The 26,110-nt window shown below is 43.7% G+C and overlaps 9 protein-coding genes across 9 annotated transcripts; 4 read left to right on the top strand and 5 right to left on the bottom strand.

Moving 5' to 3' along the window:
* Positions 1-85: 85 nt before the first annotated feature.
* On the bottom strand, positions 86-1,891 carry L199_004585 (uncharacterized protein; the record flags this gene model as incomplete). The annotated part of the gene is made up of 3 exons (XM_064890311.1): positions 86-473; positions 652-1,551; positions 1,638-1,891. 3 exons carry the CDS (start codon positions 1,889-1,891, stop codon positions 86-88), a joined length of 1,542 nt encoding a protein of 513 aa, XP_064746383.1.
* An 809-nt stretch (positions 1,892-2,700) lies between these two features.
* On the top strand, positions 2,701-3,159 carry L199_004584 (histone H4; the record flags this gene model as incomplete). The annotated part of the gene is made up of 3 exons (XM_064890310.1): positions 2,701-2,783; positions 2,857-2,933; positions 3,008-3,159. 3 exons carry the CDS (start codon positions 2,701-2,703, stop codon positions 3,157-3,159), a joined length of 312 nt encoding a protein of 103 aa, XP_064746382.1.
* A 599-nt stretch (positions 3,160-3,758) lies between these two features.
* On the top strand, positions 3,759-8,459 carry L199_004583 (uncharacterized protein; the record flags this gene model as incomplete). The annotated part of the gene is made up of 16 exons (XM_064890309.1): positions 3,759-3,988; positions 4,220-4,480; positions 4,558-4,588; positions 4,646-4,813; positions 4,882-4,950; positions 5,029-5,355; positions 5,482-5,571; positions 5,628-5,793; positions 5,856-6,262; positions 6,352-6,447; positions 6,504-6,613; positions 6,673-6,928; positions 6,989-7,109; positions 7,175-7,366; positions 7,436-7,888; positions 7,966-8,459. The coding sequence occupies 16 exons, from the start codon at positions 3,759-3,761 to the stop codon at positions 8,457-8,459; spliced, it is 3,471 nt and encodes a 1,156-aa protein (XP_064746381.1).
* Positions 8,460-8,809: 350 nt separating this feature from the next.
* L199_004582 (uncharacterized protein) lies at positions 8,810-9,613 on the bottom strand (the record flags this gene model as incomplete). The annotated part of the gene is made up of 5 exons (XM_064890308.1): positions 8,810-8,935; positions 9,047-9,140; positions 9,304-9,355; positions 9,439-9,462; positions 9,565-9,613. The coding sequence occupies 5 exons, from the start codon at positions 9,611-9,613 to the stop codon at positions 8,810-8,812; spliced, it is 345 nt and encodes a 114-aa protein (XP_064746380.1).
* A 437-nt stretch (positions 9,614-10,050) lies between these two features.
* Positions 10,051-12,801, bottom strand: L199_004581 (uncharacterized protein; the record flags this gene model as incomplete). Its single annotated transcript, XM_064890307.1, has 5 exons — positions 10,051-10,294; positions 10,421-10,779; positions 10,942-11,147; positions 11,260-12,733; positions 12,793-12,801. The coding sequence occupies 5 exons, from the start codon at positions 12,799-12,801 to the stop codon at positions 10,051-10,053; spliced, it is 2,292 nt and encodes a 763-aa protein (XP_064746379.1).
* A 554-nt stretch (positions 12,802-13,355) lies between these two features.
* L199_004580 (uncharacterized protein) lies at positions 13,356-15,024 on the top strand (the record flags this gene model as incomplete). Its single annotated transcript, XM_064890306.1, has 2 exons — positions 13,356-13,486; positions 13,575-15,024. 2 exons carry the CDS (start codon positions 13,356-13,358, stop codon positions 15,022-15,024), a joined length of 1,581 nt encoding a protein of 526 aa, XP_064746378.1.
* A 482-nt stretch (positions 15,025-15,506) lies between these two features.
* Positions 15,507-16,248, top strand: L199_004579 (uncharacterized protein; the record flags this gene model as incomplete). The annotated part of the gene is made up of 6 exons (XM_064890305.1): positions 15,507-15,529; positions 15,593-15,692; positions 15,764-15,821; positions 15,923-15,956; positions 16,024-16,105; positions 16,174-16,248. 6 exons carry the CDS (start codon positions 15,507-15,509, stop codon positions 16,246-16,248), a joined length of 372 nt encoding a protein of 123 aa, XP_064746377.1.
* A 328-nt stretch (positions 16,249-16,576) lies between these two features.
* Positions 16,577-19,811, bottom strand: L199_004578 (uncharacterized protein; the record flags this gene model as incomplete). Its single annotated transcript, XM_064890304.1, has 5 exons — positions 16,577-17,349; positions 17,452-18,178; positions 18,237-18,350; positions 18,427-18,767; positions 18,890-19,811. The coding sequence occupies 5 exons, from the start codon at positions 19,809-19,811 to the stop codon at positions 16,577-16,579; spliced, it is 2,877 nt and encodes a 958-aa protein (XP_064746376.1).
* A 1,381-nt stretch (positions 19,812-21,192) lies between these two features.
* On the bottom strand, positions 21,193-26,056 carry L199_004577 (uncharacterized protein; the record flags this gene model as incomplete). The annotated part of the gene is made up of 10 exons (XM_064890303.1): positions 21,193-21,849; positions 21,910-22,677; positions 22,733-23,069; positions 23,154-23,443; positions 23,515-23,740; positions 23,792-24,088; positions 24,151-24,453; positions 24,520-24,900; positions 24,998-25,912; positions 25,962-26,056. 10 exons carry the CDS (start codon positions 26,054-26,056, stop codon positions 21,193-21,195), a joined length of 4,269 nt encoding a protein of 1,422 aa, XP_064746375.1.
* Positions 26,057-26,110: the final 54 nt, after the last annotated feature.

Genomic DNA, 26,110 nt, shown 5'->3' with positions numbered 1-26,110 from the left:
TATTTAGATCTATACAACTTATACCTAGACCTATGCAATTACATGTCATCGAGCAGCGAGCTTTATCTCACTACCCGAGCATGATCTATCCTAATTCGTCGAGGTGATCTAGATTCACTTCAGCCACTCGCTGTTCTTGTTCTTGAATCACCAAATCAGGTAATAACGTCCCTACCAGCCCATCCAGAACCATTCCTACCAGGTGGGCATTACAACTCCCATCTTCAATCGGATCTAAGATCACCTTAGTCCCTCTAGACGTATCGAAGAAGATCCTTTGGATGTAAGACGGTATGAGCTGGTCGATCCTTCGTTCTGCCCTCAGACGGAGATCCAGAGCTTCCTGAGGAGTGGGGTCGATAGGTGATGGACCGGGATAGCCATCGGGAAAGAGTAGTTTTTCAATCATGTCGATTAGTCTGAGGGAGGTGCGGGGATTGAGGATGTATGTTTTCAGTAGGTGAGGGAGGAGTCTACATGAAGAATCGTCCAAATTCAATCAGTATCTCGACTTGTCCAATTGAGTGATTTGATTGACGAAGAAGTAGGAAAGACATGTGTGGTTGTGCGTGTCAAGAGATTGATTTAGGTCGTTTTATGTGTTTGATGATGGATGATACATCAATCGAGTGATTCGATCTGTTGACTCACCTGTCCAACACGCCTCCAAATAGTCCAACTACTAGTTCGACCCCACCCCAGATCAATCTCTTCGACCATCTCTTCCGTTCCATCCCCTCGTAACCATCTACACCTACTAATTCACGAATAAGTAATAAAGTTGGTTCATAACATCTTTGGTATCTTCCTTTTTCTTTAGGTGCAGCCGAGTATAAAGCGATGATGTTTATGAATATGTTCCACAGCTTGATACAGATATTGATGAATGTATTGATATACTGTAAAATGATTTGATCAACTGATTTACCTTCTTTCTCTTTACATCCTTCTAATTTCTGGTTTTCTTTTGTTGTACCATCTTCACTCGTCGGTTCACCAAGTAATTTCAATACAATCTGGTACCAGAACCAACCTTCACATAACCTCTTAATTATACTACCCAATATTGATTTGGCAAGTATCTCTCGGATCATCAACCTCTCTACATCTGGTATTTGTCTTCCTTCGGGTGTAATGTATAGGTTGATAAGTGAAGTTGAAAGTGCTGATAAGTATATTGATGTTATACCATATTCCTGAGTATCTTCTTGTTTAGAGATGGATAAGAGAGGTAATCGATTATGGTAACCTTCTGCCATTCCATGCTCCCCCTTAACATCTAATCCAGCGTGAGTAGGAAGATACTTCTGAGCAGATTTAGCTTGATGATACGTTTTGATATGTAGGTTGAGTATTACAGGTAGATCCACCAAGAGTAATTCACATAATCTATCTTTTCCTGAATCGGTATACAGGTCAGATAAGATGGGATGTAAGATTGGGTAGATAATTTGATTATGGATGGAAGGAGGGAATGAACGGTCGGTGGAGAATCGGGTGTACCATTGGAGGACATAGCCTCTTAATGCTAGGGCAAGGAGATGGTAGAGTCTTTTGTAGATAGTGGGCGTGAGTTGGATCAGTTCGACGTTCAAGGAATGGAATAGAGCGAGTAGTTTACTGAGGTAACCACATACCTCTCGTTGATCAACTCCACTTCATCACCTTTACCTCTTACGATCTGTGGAATCTCAGATGTCGGATCATCGTGAGGGAATAACACTCGACGATAGAGTGGTAAGTGGACTGTTGAACGACTTCTAACTAGATTAGGAGGCATGGTTGCTGGGGTGGAAGTTGAGGTGGTTGATGCAGATGCGGTGGACGTTCTTTTCTGTAGTCTGTCCGATGGCTGACTCTGTGAGCGGAGTGCTGGACGTGGCTTGGACATCGATGATGGTTACATCTTACTTGTATCAGATGAAAGAGTAAAAGCATAACAGGTGTGAAGACAAGATCACATCATGCATTCGACGGAAAATTAACGCTTTGATCATTCCTCCACTGTCGAGCTCATCACCCCAACGTCTTAGGGGGTTGATCCCCTCAATTGGATTGAGTGTACTCGTATACAGCTGTCGATCTACATGGCATTGATCACAACAAGCAGGCCACTATTGGAATGTTGCAGTCCTCTACGGTACAAGATGCAATTGAAGGGCTTGATGCAAATCTAATACGCGTTGCAAGAACATTAGTTTCGTACGGTCGCGTGATTCCACTTGACGTTTAATGGTTCATCCGCGGAATAAGGCTCAGTCGTGCGTTTGACATATCCAATCTCCTACTGCCTATGACGCAGATATGATGTATCGTCATGCAATAATAACCCTCTCAGTCCCAAGTAATGGTCATCCGGGCTGGAGAAAGTGTCACTGTGAAGGTGATCGATGTGATTTGTTTATGAGCTGAGCATCAATCAAAGATAATCCCGATAACAGTGATAACCCCCTGAATCACGTGATTTGTCCCATATATCGCCGAAACACCGACAGCTGATCTCACTGCCCTCTCTGTGATCTACCACGGCTTGTTTATCCCCATCTCACCATGAAATACATATATAAACCCCTTCGTATCCACTTGTCATTCCCACCTTCTCTTCATCCACTCAACACACACAAATACAACAAACGACATCAAAGTCAACCAACTACAAACTCTTTTTCTTAACTACCCCTATATTAATACTTCACAACAATGTCCGGTCGAGGAAAAGGTGGTAAAGGTTTAGGTAAAGGTGGTGCCAAGAGACACAGAAAGGTTTTGAGAGATAACATCCAGTGTGTATCTGTTTCCCCTCTCTTACATATACTTTAACAATTCTTGCTGACTGTTTGTCTTTTGCTATCACAGAGGTATCACCAAACCCGCTATCAGACGTCTCGCTCGAAGAGGTGGTGTTAAGCGAATCTCAGGATTGATCTACGAGGGTGAGCTACATGTTCCACTGTCATCACATTGAGTGGCGAGAGAAGCAGCAGCTGATTGTTTCTTCATAATACAGAAACCCGAGGTGTACTCAAGATCTTCCTCGAGAACGTCATCAGAGATTCAGTCACTTACACTGAACACGCCAAGAGAAAGACCGTCACTTCCCTCGACGTAGTCTACGCTCTTAAGAGACAAGGTAGAACCCTCTACGGTTTCGGTGCTTAATCAACCCAATTGTCACACTTTTTGGAGTGGTCCTTATATATACTTTCGTTTTCGCTAGTTTTACTTTATATATCCCGCTGAATAAGCGATGCATTTCATATAACACAACATGTGCCGTGAGCTGGCTGGCTGCATCGATGTACGAACGAGGAGCAGGCAATGAATCGCAGTACCTTTGACAGATAGTTGTCATGCGAGGTTTACTGGCGTTCGTTTTGGGCATGTCATTGAAAGGTCCTTTATTGCAACTTGCATGCACTCACACTGTCACCTTTTACTCTTGCGCATGATGGTAAATCATCCATGTTGTCCTAGTACTTTGTGTTCCCCCTCGCATGCATGCATGCATGCATGATACGGTAGAACAATAAGCTTTTGCATGGTCGTTTCAAACAATAAGATTAAGCTAGTCAGGTGAAACCGGCGGAAACAATTGTTCGAGTAACTTTGCGATCGGTTAATCTCAACTTGTTCGATTCCATTCCCTTTCCTTCTCCTCTGACCTCGTCTCTTCTGATCCTCATTCTTGCTCTATTCCTCATCTTATCAACCTGTAGACAAAAGTCGACCTATCATCTGATCGACTCAAATATATACATATGTCACCTCTCCTTAGATTGGGCAGAGGTATATCATCGTCTTTACCTCGATCTATCTCTTCCACAACCACCTCCACATCGACAAGACGATTAGTCAACGTTAATAGTTTTAGAAGATCATCATCCAATCTGACTTCGTCGATATCAACTCAAGCACAGCTATACAAGAAGACTCTACCTTTACAGTCAAGCTTGAATAGAAGGAAATACGCTACTGTCGCACCTACCGAGTGAGTTCGTCATTCAGCTCATTTGGATCTGTTTTACACTCAGTTGAATGACGTCCTTTCATTCGGATGATGATGGAGTAGATGTACTATCTTTTCCTCATCCTCATAAATCGACCGTCACTTCCATAATCTTATACTCCTTCATCTAAAATTTCACACAATGATCTATATATTCTCGTTCATATTCATGGTACTAACCTTCCTTTTCTCCAAATACTACAACTCCCCTAGTCCCAAGACCAACCTCCCCCTTCAACCTATAATGTCCCAATCCCCTTTCTCCCCTTGTCCACCTATACCCAAAGCGACCGGTCCAGTCGACCTGATCCTCCCCCCAACCGAAGATCGTCCGCATAAGTATTTTACGCTGGATAATGGTCTGGAAGTGATAGTGGTATCGGACGAAAAGGCAGACAAGGCTGCGGCGTCGATGGATGTGGGTGTAGGGCATTTTAGTGATCCCGATGATTTACCTGGATGTGCACATTTCTGGTGAGTCATACCTGACAAGGAAATTGCAAGTCTATGAAATATGCAAGAGCTTACTTGAACTTGTTTCATTGGGATAGTGAACATCTTTTGTTCATGGGTACAAAGAGTGTAAGCTAGGATGTATTTGAAGACGGAACATCAGCTTACCCGATCATGTATCCGCAGTACCCATCTGAAAACGCGTATCAGCAGTATCTCACCGCCCATAATGGTCACTCGAACGCATGGACAGCGATGACATCTACGAATTATTTCTTTGACGTCTCGCCTGATGCGCTGGAAGGTGCCTTGGACATGTTCTCTGAATTCTTCATAGAACCTCTTTTCAATGAGGTGAGCTGGATGTAGGCACATGGTCTTCATTGGATTAACAGCTTACTTGAGAAAATTTGGTCGTGTAGGACTGTACCGAGAGGGAGATCAAAGCTGTTGATTCGGAACATAAGAAGAACATACAGAATGACATTTGGGTAAGTCAGCTTACCCTCAACAAGCCCTCTTTGGCCTTACCTGAGCTGATTGGCATGTGTTGTGGTGTGGGAATTCAGAGATTCTTCCAACTCGAGAAGTCCCTTTCCCGACCAGGTCATCCATACTCCAAATTCGGTACGGGGAACTACGAGACACTTTGGTCAAAACCCAAAGAATCAGGCAGAGATCCCCGAAGACAGTTGATAGAATGGTGGGAGAAGGAGTATTGTGCAAGAAGGATGAAATTGGCTGTGGTCGGTAAAGAACCTATAGAAGTCTTGGAGAAATGGGTGAAAGAGAAATTCCAGAAGGTCCCGATTAGGACGGAAGGGAAACCCCCTACCGGAAAGGACGGGGTGAGGCTGACTTTCGAGGAGAGTCCTTATGGGGAGGAACAGGTTGGAGTGAGTGTTCTCCTCTCTCATGATATGGTAGGAAGAAGCATACCATCCTCTATTCGACTCATGTGTCCTTTTGCGGATGTATCGTATCTTCAAGTAAATGGATGCTAATGCTCAATGATTATCTAGCAATTCACATTCGCTAAACCTGTAAGAGATATGCGAGGGTTAGAGATCGTCTTCCCCTTCCCTGATATGGATCATCTCTACAGATCAAGGGTGAGTCAGCTAGAGAAGCCGTTGTTTCGTTGTGCTTTCAGCTGACTTTTGTTTAGCCAACCCATTTCCTCGCTCATTTTCTGGGACACGAAGGTAGAGGGTCGATATTATCCTACTTGAAGAAGAAGGGTTGGGTCAACTCCTTAAGTGCAGGCAATCATCACGATGCTGCTGGGTTCTCTTTGTTCAAGATCAATGTAGACCTCACACCGGAGGGTTTAGGTGAGTTTCTTGCTAAGGGACCCCTAAACGTCCCAACTAATGGTTCATTTGTCGTCATATAGCACATCACAAAGACGTTGCTTTGGTAATATTCAAATACATTTCCCTCCTTCGATCTAAGCCACCATCAGAGAAAGCCTTCAACGAGATCAAAGCCATCGCCGATATATCATTCAAATTTGCCGAAAGAGGGAAAACTTCATCTTACTGTGCCAGCTTATCTGGATTCATGCAGTCTCCTGTTCCAAGAGAGAAAATCGTTTCGGCCAAATGGCTTGTAGAGGAGTACAAGCAAGATGAATTGGAAGCTGCTTTGCAACTGCTGGATCCTCGAAGATCAACGATCGGTATAACGTGTAAGGAATTACCCAAGGACGTCCTGGAGAACAATGGTGATTTCGATCAGAAGGAGGCTATCTATGGAACCGAGTATAAGAGAGTAAAGTATGACCAGGAGTTCTTAAATGAGGTACGTACTGTCAGATCGCATCAGCTTAACCGTTCAGCTTAACCGTTCGGTTTCTTTCGAAAAGACGCCAAGCTGACATACTTGGACAGGCAATGTCAGGAAAGGTGTTAAGTGAATTACAATTGCCTGGTCCTAACCTTTTCATACCTGAAAAGTTGGATGTGGAAAAATTCGATGTGGCCGAGGTCAGTTTATCTCAACTTGTTTACGCCAAGATGGTATCTGATCTCAATGTTTGTAGCCTGCCAATCGACCTGTACTTCTCAAGGATACACCTACATCTAAATTATGGTATAAGCGAGATGATCGATTCTGGCAACCTCGTGCTAACTTGGATATCTTGCTTCATTCGTGAGTTCAGATGCCCCTTAAACATATAAACCTTCCTGATGTGATCATCTACTATACAGACCAATTCTCCAAACCACTCCTCGAAACGCTGTTCTGTCCCGACTCTTCTGCGACCTCTTCTCTGACTCGATAACGGAAGACGTGTACGATGCAGATCTGGCGGAACTTTCTTTCAGTCTATGGAACGAACATCAGTGGATAGGTATTTCCGCTGGAGGGTTCTCGGACAAGCTGGCAGTGTTGACTGAAACGATGTTGAAGAAGCTCAAGGAGTTCAAGGTTGATGAAGGTAGATTTAGGGAGATCGTTGAGGCGGTGAGTATTAAGTTACTATTCCTTGGATGAATGAGCTAGCTGATACGGTGAAATTGGCAGACCCGTCTAGAGTGGAAAAACTTTGCTCTGGCCGATCCGTACGGAATCGCCTTATTCTGGGACGCGTATGTGACGAGGGAAACTGCTTGGACTCAGGAAGAGAGGTTGAAGGAGCTCGAATGTGAGTCTTCGCTCGATCAGCTCAGTGGAGCAGAAAGCAAGTCAGCTGATTATCATTGAGCTCAGACGTCACCTCTGCCGATGTCGAAGCGTTCGGCAAAGAAGTGTTATCTCGACTGTTCATCGAAACGCTCATTCACGGTAACACTTCACCTGAGGGTGCTAAGGAAATTCAAAACATGGTGAAGAAGGTGCTCTCACCTAGACCATTGAGCGCTTCTGAGATTAAAGCGCCTCGATCGCTGTTGACTCCGCCTTGTAAGTAAAAGCCATTACTTGTGCGGTGCAAATGGAGCTTAATCAGCTGATATCCTGTATTCGACATAGCATCTGAACACATCTGGTCCCTTGATCTACCCAACAAAGCAGAAGTGAACAGCGCAGTAGTCTATCACCTGCATGTAGGTGATCCTACCGACGTCAAATTACGAAACACTTTATCCCTCTTCAGTCAAATCGCCTCTGAACCAGCATTCGATTACTTGAGGACCAAACAGCAATTGGGTTATATCGTATTTTCCCACGCATCTGCATCAGCTGGATCAATGGGATATTCGATCATAGTACAATCTGAAAAACCCACTGAATTGGTTGAAAATAAAATTGAATATTTTCTTGATAACTTCCTCAAAGAGTCGATTGATAAGATGACGGAAGAGGAATTTGAGAAACATAAATTGAGTTTGATACAGAAGAAGGAGGAGAAACCGAAGAATCTAAGTGAGGAATCGAAGAGGTTTTGGGGAAGGGTGAAAGATAGGTATTATGAGTTCAACAAGCGTGAGTACACTCTCCTCTTTCTATTGCAAAGCGGTGTATCTATCACCTGATTGACCTTGCCTGGATTTTATAAATAGGTGAAAAAGATGTGGAAGCTTTGAAGACAATAACCAAATCCGACATCTTATCCTTATACTCCAAACACATCACTACAAACTCCAATGATCGAAGTAAATTATCGGTCCACTTGAAATCACAATATAAAGGAATCAAATTCGATGCTTCGTCTGCCGGACCATTAATCGAAAATTTCATGAAAGCTGGGATTACCGTTGATCAATCTTCCATCGCTCAGTTGTTGGCTACCAACCCTACTTTGGAGGTCGTCAAGCAATTCGCTATTGGTGTGATTGATAATGCATCGAACGTAGATGATGAAGCTAAGAAAACCTTAAAGGGAGTTGTAGATAATCTAAAAGGATCTGAAGACAAACAAGTCGAGGGACAAGAAGAAGGTGTGAGAGAAAGTAACGTTTATATCAAAGATATACTGCAGTTCAAAGCTGGTTTGATACCTAGTAAAGCCGCGGTTCCTGTTGAACCTATCAAGGTTAATGCTGCGAAGTTGTAAGTTGTAGAAGGAAATAAATGGATAGATTGGTAGAAGGAAGAAGTACGCGCAAGGGGAAAAAAGGTTAGATGAGTAGACGATAAAATCAAATGTAGCAATGCATATAACATACACACTTCACATATAGCGATTCGCATATTGAATTTGCACAACGTCATGGATATGATTGTTTGAATGGTCATATTGCTTGCTTTTCTTGCATAATATATCATAGATGTATGAATGTTTTATTATATAGTCTGTTGAGATGCATTGAGGTATACACTCAGTCTCTCCTCCCTCGTGTTTCACATACCGCACTGCAGTATCTACTCAACGTCTCTTTTGGATTGACATCACCATCGTCGTCTTTACAACTTCTCCATTTTACGTCTCTCTTCAGACTTCTTCCAAGCCATCATCAAAGGATGTGATATCTTTCCGTTTGTCGAGTTGGGAGGGAGGGCATAGGCATATTGAGATTCCGTTCGGATCACCTATAACGTAGATTCGAAATCAAATTTGAATTTGATCGGTCAGTCTCATTGACACTCTCACTCATGAGATTTATATATAATGTAGATGTAAGTAAGGTGCTAGGTACTTACCGATCCGATAGACATGAAGAACCCGAATGTAGCTGCTGAGGATAACATATATTGAGACAAGGTGGCTACTAATCCTCTAGGACCTGGACCGGCTCTGCGAGTGGAATACGAATCGAACCATCGTCAGTATGGTGCTGTTCACCGACGGACAAGATCCACGCGTCATGTTCAGAAGGAGCATGTCAAGAGGAAGGGATCGGGCTGCGGTGTACCTGCTGGATGAAAGATGGAATGATATTTTTCGTATATATACATACCTTAGGACAGAGAATGAACCGAATATGAATCCGATCGTTAGACCAACGCAACCTATAAGTCATCATGAGTCAGTAGTATCCCATATCCCATTTCACATGTAGAGATGATGAGCATCAATGTATAATATCACTCACTTCCCATGATTGCTCCCATCTTCACTGTATAACGGCAAATGGAAGAAGAAAGAATCAGTAATTGTGCTCATGGGCATACTCGGCGTCATCTATACTCCTTACTCCTGCCGAGCTTGATTTACTCACTCTTATCGAATGTCGATCCCCCAGCAGTAGTTTGAGGTGGAGGAGGCATCTTGCTGTTTTAATCTCTTGATTCTTTTCTGGCGATCTATGTCAATTTGGTCCAATTTAACGGTGTGATAGATTAACACCTGTAATTCTCTTATCTGACAGTTGTTATGGATTTGACTCTGATGATATGATTGAAAGGCATCAACTCATAGGCGAGGAATGTGGTTCAGATGGCAGAAGAGTAACTCTCGCTCACATGCCTTTACCGACTTTTCGAAGGAGCATCCTAGAATCGACAATCGTGGGAAAGTGGAGGCTATTCACTCAACTATCGATCATAGATAGTCTCGCTGCAATGATTGCTTGACGAATATATCAGGTCACTGTAGATGAATGTATAATATGCATGTAACGGAAATGCATTGATTTGCAGCACCCAGCCAGAAACAATGTCCCAAAATAGTACTTTGAATGACATCCAGTGTGAACGGTACTACACTAATCAGGCATCTCCCTCAGTACCAACCTCTCAAAAGCCTTTTCCTTCCATCCATCATTACCCAACCATTCAAACAAAGTATGTTCGTTCAGTCCAAATACAGATAATTTCCCATCTATCAATTCGTCGAATGTCTCTCCCCGAAGTCTCGCTCTTTCTCGCTCACGCGCTTGGATAGCTAGAGTTGCGGGGTTACGACCTTCGAGGACGGATAGGATCTCGTCGTGGTCCGGGTAATATAATCTATTTTGTAGACCCATCGTTAGCATAGCCCCTTCTTGAGTTGATCAAAAGTGAGTGTAACAAGTCAAACAGTTTGTATTCGCTGAAGAGATCATGACGTGAGATTTGCGTCCACCGGACACTCACCGAGGCTCGAGAAACCCAAATATCGCCAGAGCGGTCCGAAATATAAACCCATCTCCATCTAACATAATCTGATCCCACAACCTACAAGCACACTCGAAATCTACCTGCTCCACCAGCATACCCCTAAACCAGCCTTCAGGGACCCTCAGACCCAGATTCTTGAGATTAGCGTATATCTTGGGATAAGCGTCTGCTTGGAGGTTTTCGAGGACTCGGTAATAGGCGTCAATCTCATCATCGATCTGGGTGTAGAATGACCTGAGGCACGGTCGAGAGAGGAGATTGATTAGGGATATAAATGCTTCTGCGGGTGGAGAGACAAGGAGGAACATTGCTGAGAGATGTGAGATGTATGGTGCCTATATCGACAATGGTATTAGCCACGGTGATGACGAGAGACATCCATAATAATGAGGAATATCATCAATCAGACTCAAGCGAATATATCTGTTCAAGCATGATGGATATAGAAGGAGCTCGGACAATTTGATAAGACCAGCCGGTGAGAAGATCTCACTCACATATCCCAAACCGTCATCCGAACGGTAAACCACCCAAGCGCACATTATCTCCTTGAGGTCATCTCTAAGCGGACTACCTCGATGATATAACCTCAAAGTAGGTAGAGTGTTATCCATATCTTTTTCCATCTGGTCTAATACATCTTGTGGGAATCTACCTGATTTTTGAGCCTTTTCCGATCGAGTGACGTATGTGCGGTAGGCATCTGAGGGGAGAAAAGATGAGCATTGAAATATATATTCCGAGATGATGATGGAGAAACGCAGTCCACCAAAAGTGTATTGAGACAAAATCTCTGATGCATACTGCTTACTCACCTTTTGACACTGCCAGAGGATTCCCGATAGCTTTACTCCAAGCCAACCCTCTCAAATGCGTAGGAACACCCTCAAACCACATATTCCTCAACCCTGGATCATTCTGCACTTTCTGTACACTAAATTCCTTATCATGTAACAAAGCTTCCCATTTAGGTATAACAATTGTTAATTTCTTTTCCCTCTCCAATTTCCTTTGTTCCTTCAATTTTCTAACTTGCTTTTCATGTTCTTTAGATTGTGTCATGATTTCTTCCCATTGATGCAGATGAACTTCATCTTCGTGTTTGTCTTTTGGCGGAAGATATGCAGGTCGGGTATGGGATCTGACTTTTTCAAAGGTCGATATTGACTCTTTCACTCCTATACCATGTTCGTGGCTTTCCACGCCCGACCCACCTTGCCCAGAAGTATGATTCTGCTGCTGTGGCTGTGAGGTTGATATTCTCCTCTGGTCTTCTGAGTATGGTTCAGAAGGTATGGGGAATGGGAATGGATGTGCGGGAGGTGCATGTAATTTAGGTGTAGGGGCACTGTATTGTCCATCCTGAGGTGGTATTGTTGCTTGACCACCATTCCCATGCCCGTTGACTGAGGGAGTATGAGTATGAGTAGAATGTATAGAGCTGGTTGCGGAAGTGCGGCGGATTTGTTCGGTCTGCGATCTCGTATGATCAGGAGTCTCACCTATGGCGTACCGCTGCCCTTCTTTGGTCATTCCGAACCCACCCCATGATTGTCTTCCTTTCCTCTCTGGACTGACGTACGTTGGAGAGATTGGTGGTGGTACGGTAGGCGTAAGAGGCGGTGTAGAAGATAGAGGGATAGATTCAAAAGGTGCTGTATCATCAACTTCAACTTCACCCTGCAGTTCCGAAGAAAGTATAACTGAAGTGACGTTCGGTAAAGGGGGTTTCAAGGCGAAAGGCTGAGGAGGCGGACTAGGTGATCTACTTGAGATAGACCTAAGCGAGAAAGATCTCCTAGATGCAGGGGCGGATAATGGAGGTGACAGAGATGTAGGTGATGGTAGGGGAATCTTCGTCGGTGATACTTCTAAATGACCGTTGGGTGTGAGTGATCTCTGCCGTGCGCGAGTTGAAGATGGTGAAGGCGAAGGCGAATGTGTGAGTACGTGATCAAGTCGTGAGCTTGAACGACGTGCGGACGGTGATACAGAGAAGTAATCGTTGGCAGGTGATGAAGTCCTTGTTGGTGAGGTGAGCGATACGCCTATATCCCCTTCGACTTCTAGGTCGATGTCGTCTTCTCGACTTAGTTCTAACGGTGCTGGAGGCGTGCGCCGTCCGTTGAACAGTCGAGGAGAGCGACTTGGTCCAGCATCACCAGAAAAGGATCCTAAAGATACATTGGAAAGTGAAGCTTCAAGAGAGATGTCGCCGTTCGGAGAAGGGGAAGGAGGAAGTTGGTGTTGCGAAGGAGATGGTGGTTGACCGGATGTATCTTCGGTTTCCTAATGATCAAATGGTTCTGATGAGCTCTTGGGGTGGAATGTGTGACAGCTGAGCTTACCTGCGTCATTGGAGAAACATCGAGTTGGTTTCTGTTTCCTACGCTAGTGTAATAATTGGTCACTTGATCATCTGCAGATGTTGAACGAGAGGACAAGTGAATGGTCAATGCATTCATCTGAATTCATCCCTTACGCGTAGCTGAGGACATGTAAGATACAGTACAGCCGAGGTTGGCCTTGAATGCGGCGACGTCCGCTCTTCCCCTTGCCACATTGTATTACGTATTACAGCTGAACCTTTGAAGTGGCTGGCAGGTTGGCAGATGATCGGACTGAGAAAGTGAGAACATTACTTACAGCAAGGTTGAACGATGTTACTTACCCATTACGCGTTTCATCATTCCTCTTCTTCTCATTCTTCCTTTTGTCCGTCCTCTCATTTCAACCCATCATTCAAATCGGCTTGTTGTGTCCATCGACTATCGACTATTGATCCTGTACTCTAAGCTTCTAGATGGAGCTTACCTCTTTCTCATAGGTACATAGCATAGGGAATCAACAGAAAGATCTTCGTTTTGATCATTCAACCTTTCCTCGATCATCGATAGCCGTCAATTCGACAATGCAATCTCCCTTGAAGGGCTCACAACTTCAATCCGGCTGGACCGATTCACACAAATATCAAAATCAAGATGGACCCAAGACGGTGGAGAGGAAAAGAAGAGGTAGAGGTGTTGACATAATATCTTCATCGTACGTAGTGTGCACAACCTCTCTTTCACATCTTCCCTTTTTTTGGGTTTTGCACAAGGAGACAAGCTGACGAGATGACATATGATAGACTACCGACCCCTCCATCTCAATCATCAAGTCATCTCCCCACTCCGGAGACAGTCCGAAGATCGGCTCGACCTCGGAAACCCCTTCCCCCTTCCACTACTCAACTTCCCACTCCTCAGACTCAACGTACCAAACGACGTCTTTCACCTTCCACCATCCTCGAAGAGCGGGAAGAAGAAGAGGAGCCCATACCTTCACCATCAGGACATACCACTTTCTTCCTTTCCAACCAGTCCAACGCTTCGTCATCCTGCAGTCGACCAGAGAAGATCCGTCGTAGACCTGGCTTGACGTTCGCCCAGCAGATGGGATTGCTCAATACGGGTAAAGGCGTAGGAATGGGAGGAGGACATAAATCAGGAATACATATGCATGGGAAAGTAGATCAGATAGATGGTGTGGAGAAGGAAAAAGAAAAAGGAAGTTTTGTCAAACAAGAAGAAAATCCATTCTTAGTCTCTGGATCTGGATTAGGGTTGGGTGCACCTATACCTATACCTTCTCCTGGACAGATAACGATCCATCGGTCATACGGTCCAGGTGGTGATGAAGAGGGATTCAATTCTGATACAGAAGGTCAACCCTCCTTGGCTTCTCGCAGATCCCCAAGATTAGCCTCACCCATACCTTCAAGTAAGACTCATCCAACACTGGCTCAAAGTATCTTACCGACCGGTCTCCTTTCACCTCCACCAACTAGGCATGCGCCTCGAATCGCTTCATCATCATCATCAAAAGCAAAAGGTCTCACTCGTCAGGAGAACGTTCGACGTAAAAAGGAGATGGAAATGTTAGATTACGAATCGAATCCATTCCTTGTAAAACCCGGTGAACCATCGACACGAATACCCAAAACGAAAGGACCGATAGTAGATGAAGATTTACCTACTGTTACATATGTATTTAGAGGATCAAAGAAAGTGTTCGCCAATCCCTTGTATCCAAGTAATACGGTTTTCCCCAGATCAGAGCTCGATCCTGAAGATGAAGAATTCGAACCAAATCCTTTACCTAAACCCAAGCTTTTATGGCCTACTGGACCATCCTCACTCCCTTCTTCATCGAAGGTAAGGAATCCGCGAGATAGAGAGAGGACACCGTCAAGATCACCTCCTAGTTCACCTGTGTCGACACCTACGAGAAGTACGAGGTTTGGGAATTCAAATCTTAGCTTGTCGGTTGGACCGAAAGGTGAAGCTCAAGATGAAGGGGAAGGGATATATAGTGATGATGAAGGTGAATTGATGATGAGGGATATCCGCACTGAAGAACATGCGGATACGGATAATCATGGTCAGGCAGAGTTGCAAGACGAATTACCTAGTAGGAGAGGATTACTATTTGGTTGTGGGATTGGAGGTTCGACAAATAAGGGAGTGAAGAGGAGGGATGTAGATGAGGGTGATCTTGGTGGAAGAGGGAAGAAAGCTAGAGGTATATTGAGATTGTGAATGATGGCTCTCGAGGTAGAAGGCAGAAGTTATATCTCATCATGTTCATAGATATACAGAATACACACCATCTTGTTCATACGTTGTTACATACTTTTATATCAGACCGACCCAGTATCTTGCTACTATCCCTTATACTATTTTTGTAGCTTGATACCCTTCTATAGGTTTGGTCCCCTATCGTATTTTATATGAAATATGAATGGTGAGATAGAAGCATACCACCAAGGTTGCATGATCACGATTTGGCACAATACCATAGTTTGACACTACTCATGATAACATAGGTGAAGCGCAGAACAACAGAATCGATGGCGTTATCGATAACGGATTTGCGGATCTGACCGAGATTTCAATGGATTACTCGAATACAACAACAACATATCTCTTGACTGACTCTTGATTGCTCATACAGTACGGTCAACTTATCATACTATACAACTAAAGCATAGCCTCAGAAATACTCTGACTACCTGGACATGATGCCATTGACTATATCGGGACAGTAAGTGACGTCTTCCCACTAATTGCGCTTCACTAAAGCTAGTAACTATCTTCGTATTAATAGATATCCACCTTCCGATTCTTACCTCAAATCGAAAGATGGCAAAACCCCAACACATCTTATATTCTATTCGGACGTAGAAGGAGGCAGGATGTGGTGTCCTGTGGGTCCTCCTTTCTCATCTGGGTCGTTCTTGATGTGTGCTGTAAGCTAAAGTACAACTTGCGTGATTAGCATTGTAGGGATGTAGAGGGAATTGTGAAAAGTGCTTTCACAGGAAACTCAAAACCTAGTACGTAGCTCATACTTTATTTTATGCCATTACAAGATAGATGGATAATCAGGACGATGGAGGAATATCGTTGATGATGATAATTAATATCCTTTGAGTAGATGGTGTCATAACTTATATTGGACCTTATTCTGGGTAAGTCTATCTATCGTCCAGGTATTGAAAAAACCAGTACTTGAAACTTGAATCATCTCTCGGATAGGTGGAAGAACATCCCTACCCACCCTGCAAGGATAAAATATGGTGTGAGGTCCGTACCTACCATCATCAAGCTGGATGATAATGTGAGTCTGACTCTTATCACTCCCTATCACAAAGTTGCGTTCTAACAATCTTGTTCGATATTTCGTAGGGTAAAGAATTAGATAGAGTCGAGAAACCCGGGATTTTAGATTCAACTCGATTCGACGATTTCTTGGGTTTATAAATTGATTCATTTTTAGACTTTGATATGATACCACATCAACTGACATAGAATTCAATGGGATAAGCAATAATGCATGATCGGTAAAAGTTATGTGTTTAGATAGCATTGAATATATCTAAAGTCCATCCTATCCTGTTACAAACCAAATCATAAAAGCTTCAATTTGAGAATCTAATCTATACAGCATCGTAATCATGTCAAACAGTCATTATCATACCATCATCGTGTTTTCGCATCATCAACTTTCGTTTATATCAGTTCATGATCGTATAATATTCGTCACTTCATAATAATCGTAAATTCTTTTTCATATCCCGATTGTCCTCTCTTACTTTCCCTTTCCTTCGGATTCATCATTTCCAACCCTCTTCTCCGGTTCCCCGAACAAAGGCGCCGGAGCAAGCTGGTATCCCGTCAACGCGAATCCACCAAAAGTCGGACTAATCACACTGGCTCTTCCATCATTGCTTCCAGCCATGTTCACTAACCTCCATCCACTCAATGTTCTCCCATGCCCATGGGTATCCGCAGTGGGTCTGGGAGGAGCAGACGGAGGATGAGCATAAGGTTTGAAAGCCATGGTACTTATCCTCGATCTGGGGGTGTATGGAGAGAAACCAGGACCAGTACTGCGGCGGATCGGTGAAGTATCTGGACGAATGGAGGAAGTAGATGATTCTCTCTCTCGTTCTTTTGAAGGTGAAAAGGACAAGTCCAAAGCTCGAGGTAATGGCTTTGTCGTTCCTGGCGGAGGGAGTGACAGGTCTCTTGAAGGTGTTTTGGCCGTGTCAAACGGCTCAAATAACACACTCGTATCGCTTTCCCTTCTACCGCTCTCACCCAGCATCAAAGGTGTTTTCACCAATTTACCTGCATCTCCGCCAATCTTGGTTGATATGGTTTGATCGACAACCTCACTATGCCTTCGGGGCGTGGCACCTGGTCGTGGAGGACGAGGGGTGATTGGAGCGGAAGGTAGCAGAGGTGGTATAGGACTCTGAAGTGGTTTCGAAGTCGTGGTAGTCAACTCTGTCTCCATTGCTGCTAGAGCACCTCGATATCCTTTCTGCTTGATCCGTCGACTGTGATGTGTCGATGTTTCTGTAAGTGGATTACCAATATGTATCAGCGAAATAACTTTTGCCCATAGACAGTCACGCCATAGCAGAAGATAGTCATGCCAGAGACGCATCCAATACTCACCCCTCAGACCCAGCTCAACAGCCTTGATCAACACCTGATGCCTATTCCTCGTCCCTCCAAAATTATCTACCACCCATGACCAATCGGTATGATCGATTGGAGCATTATCCTCCACATCCTGCGAGAACGCCACCAATGTTCTCAGACGTTCCACCTCAGAGGGCTTCCACGGTCCATGTATCACCCTATTAGTGGGATTGGGTAATGGAGGCAGATTCAGTAACATCCTTGCTAGAGGCGTTTGAGCAGGTAAGGAGTGCGCAGCTGGTGTGTATGCGTAGGAAGGTAGAGATGGGGTTGAACCGGGACATAGAGGAGAGGTGTTGGCTGTAGGTAGCACGCTTGAAGGTCCTGCACCGAGTGACTCAGGGGTAAAAGGATCAGGTAAACGTCTACTCCGAGGTCCAAGACCCGGAGGGGAGGATATTGGTGTGGAAACTTTGTCGGTCCTGGCCGAAGTGACCTGAGACAAAGGATGCTGACTGGTTTCAACGGGTGGAGCAGGTAGAGGTATGTTTGGTAACGCAGCGGGTGTCACACCTTCTGACCTGGGGGTAGAAGCTGTTAAATCTATAGGTTCACTGATCGAACCTCTCTGTGCAGATAGATAGGCGGTTGGAGGAACGAGTACAGTCTGTGGCGGTATTTCTTCTTGAATCTCTTCGCCACTCATGTTAATATCCTCCTCATCAGCTGGATAACCAGGAATATCGGATGCTTTGGCAATCTGCAAACCACCATCAATCATAGGTTCTGGCAGTATACATTAATCCAAGTCGACTCACCAATCTGCCACATAACGATTTGATATCTTCCAATACGTCCGAGATGGTATCATCCTCGACCAAAACACCCGTACGTGACATGCCAAGTTTAATGATATCACTCGGAGTATTTTCCTAAGGGCGGCAATTGTTTGATCGTCAGTCAGGGCCCAATCATCATTCTATTTGTACTACGTACGAAGGGACTTACGAAAACATCTGCTAAATCCGTGTAAAACTTTGCCGCTACATTTAAAATTTCTTTCTGGAATCGAATCAGATCTTTATCAGTCGACAGAGCTTTCATCCTCATTCTTTTCAGGTGCGGGTAAGTGTGATTAGTCGTGGAAGAGGAAGAAGAAGAGGGACAGGAAGAATCGATGATGAAAGGGGTACATTTATTCGAAAGATGTAAGAGTGATTTGTTCTTATTGTTCTCTTCATTGGGTATAGGTGATAGCTGACCGACAATAGAAGATAAAATGTCTGTTTGAAGGGGTACAGAGACAGACAAAGTCGTGGCTTGATTTTTGATGGAGAAGTGAGAAGGTTCTTGGAACACACACAAACACGAGGTTTGGTCGAGGTGGGGAAAAGTACAGTCAATCAAAGATCAGCTCAAGTGCAGTACGCGTATGGTACAAGGGGTACAGCATGAGAAGAGATGTACTTACGAATAGAAGTATGCTGACCACTACTATCACCCGTTTGAACTGATGAAGGGTGATTTATAGCGACTGACGTATCTCTATTGGAAGGTGACAGCTCCGTGATTGAGTTTGAGCTATTCAAACCTATTTCAAGAATATCTTGAGCCCCTTCGTTATCCTTTGACACCGGTGAAGTGGCAACATCTTCTAAATGACCATTCTGTGAACCTTTCTCAGCATATCGGGCAGTGGTCATGCTTGATATAACGGGATTACCAAAGTTGAAGTGGGTGAAATCGAACTCATCTAAGTTGGGGAACTGAGCATCCAAAGTCGAAGCTGTATCAGGTAAATTAAGGAATTCAGCACCAGGGTAGTCACCCATGGCCATCGTGGTTGCCGTAGCTGACAGGTGGTGGCTTGATGTACCGTTGATGCCGTTAATTGGATTTTGAGTCTCGGAGGGTAATTCGAACATCGATAATAACTCTGATATCGTTGTGTCTTCGTTGAAACTGTATTGAGGTGGTGATGTAGGTGGTAGTGGTAACGGTTCGGATGATGAAGGGGGTTGACGGGGTGTTGTACATTCTTGTTCCTCCGTTGCATTCTCCGCCAGCAAACCATCTTCACCTTCGTTGATGGGCAGAGGTCTACCATGTTCCTTGTAGAATTCATCCCAGATATGTGAGCTAGGTGCGACACTAGTGTTGACCTTGATCCTCAGATTATTTTGTCTTTGAATGGTCAAAGACGGAACGATAGTGGTTGTTGAAGCTATCGAAGGAGCATATGAGGTAATCGCAGTGGAAGCTATTGATGGTGGACCTGTACGGCGATAGGCGAGTAGATTGGAGTTAAGCGAATAAGGATGATATCGTGTTTGTTGTTGTGGGTGGTTACGATTTGAGATTGATGATGATGGAGTAGGCGTGGATGTTGACATATTGAATAACAAGTAGATCCTTCCAAGATTCAAACTTCAAGACCGGAACGGTACGTAGTGAGGTGGGTTTGATGGGTTTGGCTCAGCTGTGCCGTGATCAGGTGAATCAAAGAGGCAGGTTGAGATGTTTGATACGGTATGATATGGTATCGGTACGGTAATGGTATGGTATGATTTGGTATAGCTTGGTGTTGTACCCCCAATTTTGGGAGGTGGATAGAGGATAAAGTGATTATCTTGATCAAAATATCGTTCGTGTACTGTTCAAGATGTCAAAGACAATAAGCAAGTCGCTGTTATTGATATTTCAAGAGTAATGTTCGAGTTTGTGGTGAAGAGGTAGTACGAATATCTATGTATTAGTCGATATGGTGATTGATGATCCTAAGAAAGAAGTTCAGGAGATATCTTTTCCTTTTGCTTCTACTTCAGATAGTATGTAATCTCATTTTCACTTTTTCACCCTTCATTGGTTGATCTTGGACATCCCCACTCTGGTCCGAAGCGAAGATGATGTTTTTGCTATACCAAATGATCGGAAGAGCGACTGAACTGTACGGGACTAGTACACTGTCGTAAACGTCGTAAGTGCTACTGCCGATCCGGACGGAGGAAAGACAGACAACTTTATCTATCTGAACAAAAGTCTTATTGTTCTCCACGAGATGGGTATGTACCCCCTTATCTACAACAGATGCCTTCGTTTCACTTCGGTCTGTAAGCTATGTCATGAGGAGGAGGATGAGGATGTACCCGGTCGCCAATCCACTCGACTTGAGCCTATTCTGAAATAAGTTTTTGATGAATTAATACAGTAGATCAAATCAAGATCAAAAAACGTGTAGATACAATCCTAGTCTAACAAGAGGTGTTTTATGATGGGACCTGGTTATCAAAATGAGCGAGAAGCAGATGAGATCAAGTTGAAGAGGATATTCGGTGATGAGGTGGTGAAAGGATCAACTCCGTGCGACTATCTTGTGTGTATGTGTACTGTATATATACTGTGATCATATGATGGTGGAGGTTATTTCATGTCCTCGAGTGGGTCTGAGCGTTCGGTCAATGTTGGGTGATGAATCTTGAAACATTCAGCGTAGGAGAGTGGCAAATGTTTCAGATAACCTTAAAACACCAGCATCAAGGCGTTTTAGCCGAGTCGAACAGCAATGCGCAATATGAATTCTTTCATGTTTAGTCATCTTTTCGTATATAATCCATGGACGATGGATCTGGTCTTCTACATCACTCCATGTTGGGTCAAGCAGTACAAAGGAATAGATCCTCGTATAGTTACTGCATGGTAGGTAAGTAGTACGTAAACGCCATTTGACCATCTACGAGTATCACATACATCCTTTGGTCTAAACACCAAGAAGGTTTACTCTATACCATGCGTGTACTTCCTCCTTGTTTCCAATGTCCTTCTAGCTTCCCATGCATCATCAATCGGACTTAGCCGGACCCCTCCCTCTGCGATGTGAGCATCATCGGTATGTGTTACCTCAATACCTACACCTAAAGAACGAAGCGATCTGTTTGAGTAATATAGATCCACGAGGGAATCACGGAATATATTGGATGGTTCGACTTCGAATAACAATTCCGTGGAATTATCATGCCGATTTAGGACTTTGACATCTTGTTCATATCCTTCTTGATCCGTTGCTAAATTTTTGAGCCAACCTAACCATTTTTGCTTTTGATCTATATTTTGCGATTTCAGGTATTCTTCAAGCCATGTCCAATATATTTCAAGTGATTTGGAAAGGATCACTCCCATTCTTAATTTTAAGCCTGTGGAAAGGATATCACATACGCCATTTCGTATTTCTTCGTCGTCGTCTTGTACCAGTCGCAATAAAGCTCGGTGTAGTTCCACGTTAGCATGATTGAATAAATGAGGGGTTAAATGAGCAAGTGTCCGAAGTGAAGATACTCGAGATGGTTGAGATTCGTCTTCGTGCGAGAAGATTAATATAGGAGCTGATGCAGTCTTGAGGCCTTCCATAGCTGTATTATTCTTGTTTATGATGCTCTGGATTTAACAGTCAGTCATGGCTCAAGCGTCTCTGAGTACAGAAAATTCTTCACTCACATTGTGTATCGCCCATCCAAGAGATACCAACCCAGCTTCTTTGACAGGTACACATGTGCTTTCCACCACTATCCTCAGTCTCTCTATAACCTTTTTCCATTTCCCATCCATTCCTTGTAAAACTATATCTGACCATTTGATTTCGGATAAAGCATCCAGAGCCAAAACTCTCACACCGTCACCGCCTCTACCCGTCAAAGCATTCTCCAAGACTGCATCGAAGATCTCTCCAGTCCACAAATCAGGCAGCGAAGGTAATTTTTCTAGTACCAGTGTCTGATCGATTTCACTCGCAGATTTTGATAATAGGCCCAGTACCAGTTCTTGAGTAGGTTGATTCGACAAAACAAACTTTACCGATGAGTTATGTCGAGCATCTTCCCCAGGAACGAAAGGTATATCACCTCTGTTGTCAAGATGTGTAGTGACGAGTGAATATGTTTGCTTAGCGATATCTGACGAGGTGGTTTTCACATTTACGTTGTATAATTGTACACATTCTAAAACAGCTTCAGTAACCGGTGGACATGTTCCAGGTACGCATCGTCTGACCAATGTCGACAAGTCATCTTCGAAAGATCGTTTGGAACAGCTCGATATATCTGACCAAGGTATAACATTCGCGATAAGTTGTTTCAGGTACAACACTTCGCCGTGAACTGCGTTGAGATCAGATTCTTCCGGTTTGGTCATGATGGTTAAAGCTGCATTCAATGATTGACCAGGGGGTACGAGTGAAGATAAAGCTTGAGCAGCAACTTGTCGGACCTATATACAACCTTAATCAGCTGCAATCGAGGTATACATATGTAAGCTGACATACCTGATATTCCTGGCTGCTCAAATATCTCTCCACCGTTATCCTCAACTCCTTTACCAATTCCTCAGAATCATCATCATACCTCAAACTTCTAACAATGATCAAAATAGGAAATAGTGGTGAATGCTTATTTCCACTGGACCCTTTTGTTATATGCGATTCCAGGTATTTCGTGATAAAGGGAATGACCGATGGGTATTTAGAGTGAAAAGCTGAGAATGATTGTCTAGTCGCCAAGGTTGATCGTGATTTGTAGTAATCTTGGCCACCTCTCGGAGGGGACAAGCATCGATGGACCAAGGTGGAGAAAAGGATCAATCCGACGTTCCGGACATTCCAACTAATCAAGATAAAAATCAGCATTCGCCTATATCTAAAACGATGTATTGATGAGAAAGAGGTCTTCCAATGATATTGTACTTACTCAGGCGACTCGAACGCTCCCAAAGCAGTCATAACTCCCCTTTCGAACCATTGACCAAACCATTTCGTCTGTCTTGCATCTAAAAGCACAATCTTTAACACGTTGAAAGCATGTACTTTCGTTACGTTTGAGGTATCTTCATTATCGACTCTGGCCAAGTCAAGTAAAGCTGTTAGAGCAGTGTTGAGTAATTCTTCGTCGAATGATACGAGAGATAAGATCGAGTAAGGTAATGCTGCCGAACGACGGGTGGTAGAGTGCTGATCAGATGCAATGGTGCGTAGGTCATGCTTTGCGAGGAGAATCATATCAGCTACGTAGTCCACTTTTTGACCATTGCCTGTGATTGCCAGCTACTCACCTGCAACCATTCTTCACATAAATCCCTTAATTCAGGTATAGGTCTAACAGCTTCCACTAACTGCGCAAACGCAATAGCGATTTTCGAGAAAGTACCGCGATGTTTGATCTCATGCATCCACGTCAGGAAACATTCACCTGCGATGTTTATCTCGTCTTTTGTCCATATTGTCTGTGAGACACCGGACTGAGTTATAGGCAAATATATTATCGTGGCAAGTAATTCACTGATCCCGCCTGTCAGCTCATTGTCATGCCAAGTACGACTTGTAGCTCACCCCGCATTTCTCGTTGCTCTCCAACAACCTGATAGTAAACCCGTATGATCCATTTCTTCCCCTCCTTCCCCATCTTCCTCTTCATCATCGCCATTTGCTAATACCTCGTATGCTCGTGCAATCTCATGATCCGGTCTGGAGGAGTCAGTTGCACCTTCTACAGTGGAAGGAGCAAGTGAGATGACGGTCTTGGTAATGTTCCATATTCGGTTGATAAGAGCGAGCAAGTGGTGCAAAGTGGGTTGCCAAGCTCTTTGAGAGGTTGAAGAGGTAAGATCAAGACATGATAGCAGATCACTATGATATACTGAATTAGCTAGTCAAGTCATATGCGAGTCAAGGTGATCTATCCAGCTTACCTAATTGCAGCCAGAGACCCATGTATAGGATACTCTTTTATGCCTCTTACCAAATCCTTCTCAACAACTGCTATCCCTTTCTCCAACTTCTCAATCAGGTTTCCGACAAAGTGCAGTGCTTCAGATTGGTCTTGATCACTCTTGACCAATTTACTGAACAAAATACACAAAGCAGATTTACCAGCTTCAGCCTGAGTTTTCCTAGGTAAATTGATAGAGTTCATCGCTGAATTCATTAGAGCTTGTGACGATGGTGTCGAGAGCGTCTCATAACCTGGTAAAGGAATCGTAGCTGATTCCAAACTTTCAAAGGGGTTTTGTCAGCTATACCGGATTCGCCGAGTGAATGCACTATGAATAAAAGCTTACATCTTTCGAGACCTATTTCGAACTTCGGTAAATTCACTCATTTGACAACACAACAGCATTTCCACTCTCTCTTTCGTATACACACTTATTTGTATATCATCATTATCCCCGAAAACGTCTAAATACCGTCCTAGGAGATTTAACGATAGCAGTATCTTGAATACTGGAAATCTCCTAGCTTGTATTAGACCATTATCGAGATAATCAAGGAACCAACGATGAAAAGATTCGCATAATGGTAATATGGATGATACCGATTTCTGTTCTTTCTTGATATTTTCTGTATTGGGCTTTTTACGTAGGATTCGCCGAGTGGAAGTTTCAAGTTGATGTAGACGGACTAGGAATGCGAATGTCGATGAGGAAAATGCTGAACGGCTCCTACATGTTCATACATGTACAAATGGATTGTTAGAACGGCATGGATCGGAAGAGAATAGAATAGAAAGGACATCAGATCTGAAAGTATTGTACTTACCCTGCAGAAGGCAGTCCATCATTCCATGTAAACCCTTCTTTGATTAATTCAAAGACTTCTTCAGTAAATTGATCTTTCGATCCAGAAACCAATTCGAAGGCTCTAATCCTTATATCTGCATCTTCATGTGCCAAAGCATCTTTCAAGTCCTGCTGGGGAAGTTGATTTACTTTTACGATCCCTAGAGAAAGTCCAATCGAAGCTACCGTTATCCATGCACCGAACAACTGCCTCTTATCTGAAAGTACACCAAGAAGGGTTGTAACGTATGAAGGATCTTTCTTGAATAGGGAAGGAAGGAGATAACGATTCATGGTTACCATTACAGAGTTTGGCAAACCCGGTGCGAAATAGGGTACTAGCTGTCGGACAACATCATTTTTGGAAGAAGATAATTTGGTGAGAAGGTTAATAATTAGATTTGATCGGATATTCGCACAATCTACTATCCCCAAATCACCTAGTAGATCATTCACTAAGTTTGGTGAGATAACTGATGATGGTACGTAGTCTAGTAGAGTTGAAATTACAATTAAGTTTGATCTTCTAGCTATACCATTACTTATAGCTTGTTTAAAAAGCGGTACGATAAATGTTGTTGATTCGCTGGTCGATATCTGTGGAGGAGGAAGGAGGGTTGAGAGCTCGCCGGCTAGAGAGAGGACTTCGGAAGATCGTTGTTGTTGCACTTTAAGCGGATGGTCGAGGTTGAGGAGAACTAAAGAAGCCAGATGACCACCTGGGAGGAATGCCGGTAGGATCTTAGCTTCAACCTCAGTGAACAGGCTCGGACTGACTAAGGCAGATAAAGCGATCAATTGTCGAAGGAGTACAAGAAGCAATTCGAGATGCTTTAGTTGGACTGCTGGAGGATAGGATCGTAGAACAAGCTCAATCCCTTCGTTGACTAGTGTACTATGTTGGTGAATCAGCATCGACCATAGGACTAGTTTGGCTGACATACCCATCTTCCAACTGATGTGGCTTCGCCTTCAATAGGGCTTTCCTACACACCTCAATCTCCTTCATCCCTTGATCATTCGTTACACGGTTCTCCATGACTCCGTATCGATCGAGTGTGGAGACACAGATTTTCGGACGAAATCAGACGGT

Source organism: Kwoniella botswanensis, chromosome 1, assembly GCF_036426115.1.
Source record: "Kwoniella botswanensis chromosome 1, complete sequence".
In the NCBI taxonomy this organism is placed as follows: domain Eukaryota; kingdom Fungi; phylum Basidiomycota; class Tremellomycetes; order Tremellales; family Cryptococcaceae; genus Kwoniella; species Kwoniella botswanensis.
The sequence above is the reverse complement of the archived record's forward strand: the minus strand, read 5'-3'. Positions and strand labels throughout refer to the sequence as shown.